The sequence below is a fragment of the Impatiens glandulifera genome, chromosome 1 (assembly GCF_907164915.1).
Source record: "Impatiens glandulifera chromosome 1, dImpGla2.1, whole genome shotgun sequence".
In the NCBI taxonomy this organism is placed as follows: Eukaryota; Viridiplantae; Streptophyta; class Magnoliopsida; order Ericales; family Balsaminaceae; genus Impatiens; species Impatiens glandulifera.
Window position 1 is genome coordinate 40417067 of NC_061862.1, and position 4407 is coordinate 40421473.

General features: G+C 32.5%; 1 protein-coding gene across 1 annotated transcript; it reads right to left on the reverse strand.

The window, feature by feature from the left end:
• Nucleotides 1-3188: 3188 nt before the first annotated feature.
• LOC124925480 (metalloendoproteinase 3-MMP-like) lies at nt 3189-4001 on the reverse strand. The gene has a single exon (XM_047465494.1). It carries the CDS (start codon nt 3999-4001, stop codon nt 3189-3191), a length of 813 nt encoding a protein of 270 aa, XP_047321450.1.
• Between the last annotated feature and the right edge of the window lie 406 nt (nt 4002-4407).

Consider the following 4407-nt stretch of genomic DNA (forward strand, 5'->3'; position numbering starts at 1 on the left):
GAAAGAAAATTTGATCCCAAAACAGTTAGCAGTTATTTTATTGGGTACTCTAAACGGTCAAGGGGATATAAATTTTATGATCCCAAGTTAAAAACAATTTTTGAGACGGGAACTGCAATATTTTTTGAGGATATTGAGTTTGATGGGAGAAATAACTTTGTCTTCGAAGATAATTTGGATTCAACAATTCCTATTGAGGAAGACTTGATTCATATCCCAAATGATTTTTACATTGATATGGATATTATTCATATTAATGATCAAGTTCAAAATCAAGAGCAACAAGAAATTGTTGAACAAACTCATGAAGAACAAACTCAACAACCTCAAGATCAAGTGCTTTTAAGACGATTCATTAGAGAAAGGAGAACTGCAATATCAAATGATTATATAGTTTTTCTTCAAGAAAATGAGGATAGTGGTAGTATAATGGAAGATGACCCTATCAGCTTCCAACATGCTATGAATGATACTAATTCTGAAAAGTGGATTTGTGCAATGAACGAAGAGTATAAATCTATGCAAGACAATAAAGTTTGGGAACTTGACACGTTACTAGAAGGAAAGAAACCTATTGGTTGTAAATGGATTTTTAAAACCAAACGGGATTCAAAGGGTAATGTTGACAAATATAAGGCTCGTCTTGTAGCAAAAGGTTATTCTCAGAAGGAAGGGATTGACTTTAAAGAGACCTTTTCTCCAGTTTCATTGAAGGACTCTTTTAGGACAATCATGGCATTTGTTGCACAGTTTGATATGGAGTTTCACCAAATGGATGTCAAGACAACGTTTCTCAATGGAGACATTGAAGAAACAATATATATGGTGCAACCAGAAAACTCTATGTCGGAAGACTCAAAGCATATGATATGTAAATTGAGAAAATCCATTTATGGGCTCAAACAAGCTTCTCGTCAATGGTATCAAAAATTTCATCAAATTATTATCTCATTTAGTTTCGAGGTAAATGTCGTTGATGAATGTGTGTATCAGAAATTTGTTGGGAGTAAACATATTTTTTTGATTTTGTATGTTGATGACATACTACTTGCCACAAATGATTTAAGCATATTGTATGAAACCAAGAGTTTTTTTATCAAAGAATTTTGAGATGAAAGATCTTGGCGAAGCTTCTTTTGTATTAGGAATCCAAATACATCGAGACCGTTCTCGAGGTATCCTTGGGTTATCTCAAAGAAACTATATTGATATAGTGCTTAAAAGGTATGGAATGTTTGATAGTAAACCTTTAGATACCCCTGTCGCTAAAGGAGATAAATTTAGTCTCAATCAATGCCCAAAAGGAAATCTTCAAATTGAAGAAATGAAATCAATTCCCTATGCTTCGGTTATTGGGAGTTTGATGTATGTTCAAGTATGTACGCGTCCTGATATTTCGTATATTGTTGGAGTTTTAGGCAGATATCTTAGTAACGCGGGATTAGATCATTGGAAAGCAGCCAAAAGGGTTATGAGATACTTAAAGAAAACAAGAGATTGCATGCTCATATATCAGAGGTCAAATAAGTTTGAGATCATTGGGTATTCTGATTCTGATTTTGTGGGATGCCAAGATAGTAGAAGATCGACTTCAGGCTATGTTTATCTGTTAGCTGGAGGAGCTATATCCTGGAAGAGTGCTAAACAAACTCTTGTAGCTTCTTCTACCATGGCAGCTGAATTCATAGCATGTTATGAGGCATCAAATCATGGTTTATGGCTAAGAAATTTTGTCACAGGGCTGCTTATTATTGAAGGAATTGAAAGACCACTAAAACTATACCGTGACAACAGATCGGCCGTATTATATTCCAATAACAACAGGAGTACAACAAAGTCAAAATTTATTGACATTAAATTCCTTGTTGTTAAAGAAAGGGTACAAAATAGACAATTAAGCATAGAACATATAGCAAAAACTCCATGTTAGCAGATCCTCTTATAAAAGGCTTGGTACCCAAGGTCTTTCATGAGCACACTGCTCACATGGGTATTTTAGTATTTGAGGATCTTTAGTTTAAGTGGGAGTTTATATTACATTGTTGTTCTATGACTTTAAAGTATTTGTGTATACACTTATGTTTTATTTTTCAGTTATGATAATGTTTAAAGATATTTTGTACAATAATGTTAAAAGTTTGATCTCACTTAAGTAGGACCAATTGAAAATTGACATGAAAAAATCATCGTGCATGTAATTTTCATTCCTCACATTCATGATATGATTTGTTAGTTAATTGTATTGATTTATGTGATCATTGTTGGGTCTAGTTGTGAATAAATACAACGACGAGCTCTTTGGTCCGATATTAATATAGTTAATTGATAAAATTGTTTATACAACATATGAATGAGATAACACAAAACTTCGGGCGCATTATGATTGTTACATTTATTTTTGTAATACGTGATCCAGTGGGAGATTGTTGGAATTTATGGGTCACTATTATAATAAATAATTGTACAAATGTCATCTTTTAATTAAGCCAAAATAATGTGATCTAATGTGAAATCAAGTTTATAGGCTTATGGGTGTATTTTTCATGAATATAAAGTGAGGATCCCTAAGTGAACTTTCTAATTTTATGAAGGGCTAAATTAGAAATGTTCAAACCAAAATAACTAACATTATGGTTATTTTGTAACGGTATGGTCCCCAATTGATGTACGATTCATTTTTTCTCTTTGCGTCCCCATCAACATAGAGAGAAAACAAATTTGACGTATCCATTCCACTTCTAAAGAAAAGAGAAAACTAAAGAATCATTCAAATATAAGGAAAGAGATGACGAGTACAGGTACGGTTCCGCTAATGTTAATCGTAGTATTATTTTTCTCACATATATTATTAGGATTTAATTTAGATAAATCTAACATGACATACTTCCCATTAAACTCACAATCTCTTCCAAATTCGACGGGATGGTAAGTTATGGAATTGTCTATAAAATCTTATTTTTATAAATTTAAAATTTTCAAACCTTAAAATTGATTCCCTCGCATTTGACTTATTTTTCAAAACTAAATCATTTTTAAAGAGAGATCCCATCAATTTTTTAGACTGTCGTTGTGAACGTAAAAAAATGGATCACTAAGTTTGTTTATTGAAATCTTAATTAATTTATTAATAACTTTATTAGAAACAAATTAAATCTCCCAGGATCCATAGATTTAATTTAAATGAGTTCTTATTCAGGGTACAATGCCTTTATTGCATCAATATCATCATTCCCTAGGTCTTTTACCGCACCTTGATTTTGAACTGGCCACATAATAGAGGATTCAACACCACTATGGTCAAGTCCAATAGCATGACCTATTTCATGTAGGACCAAAGTATAGATGTCATATCCACCGGGCACAGCTCCGACCACCCAATTCTCGTCTGCATCGATGTGAACCTCGCCATTAGGTGGATAAAAACTGTGGCCCAACTCGTTACCAGGACCATCAAAGGGATGGTTATCTCCATGTTGTCTCGCTAAGAAACTGAATTTCACATCAGCGTTAAAGAGTTCGCCACGAGCGAATGTGAGTGCACTCACCTTGTCCCATGCATCTAGAGCTCTTTTAATTGGGTCCAGGGCATCTGATCGTGTTCCTGGCTTAATAACAAAAATTAGGTCGACCTTATCCCATTTAGTATGGGATAAAGAATAAAATGATTTGGTTATATTGTGTTGCTCATTTTGAACTGCACGATGATCTGAATTCCCGCAACGAGGGGTTCCCATCAAAGACAATGTTTTTGAATCTAAAACTCCAGATACGTTGAGATGGAAGAAGACTTGGTACTTCTTTACCGCAGCTTCTAGTTCATCACTGAAATAACCATCATTGTTGCTATCGGTTTGGACATGGGGAGGGCTCATGTAACCATATTTTACGAGGTATTGCTTAATTTGATAGATTCCAGTCACATTATCTCCTTTTTTGGAATCCAAAAAATGCTCCACAAACCTCGAAGCTTTGTTGTTGGTATGGTTATCATATTCTTGCATGGTAGGATCGATCAAGAAAATCCAACATATGAATATGGTTCCCACAATATTGAAAAAAAGAGAGCATTTACTTAGCCACATGATTACGTTTTTTTATACTTGATTGTTATAATTCTATATGCATATTACTGTTATTTATATAGAACTTAAAGATATACATATCATATATACAATTTTGTTTCATATAATAAATTTATATGAATTATAATTAAGACTAAAATACAATTTTTTTTATTAGTTTCTTTTAATAACTGAGAAAAATATAAAAAAAATATTAATAAATAATGAAAATTTTTTTGTAAACAAATAAATAAACATTATTATTAGGAATATGATCATTGTTGAAACAGTTAACTTTCTAAATTAAAATAAATAAACAACAAAAATGAGTTATTTCATATGATAT

Excerpts from the sequence above, each read along its gene's own strand:
- LOC124925480 (XM_047465494.1), bottom strand. The coding sequence starts at position 4,001 with ATGCAAGAATATGATAACCATACCAACAACAAAGCTTCGAGGTTTGTG.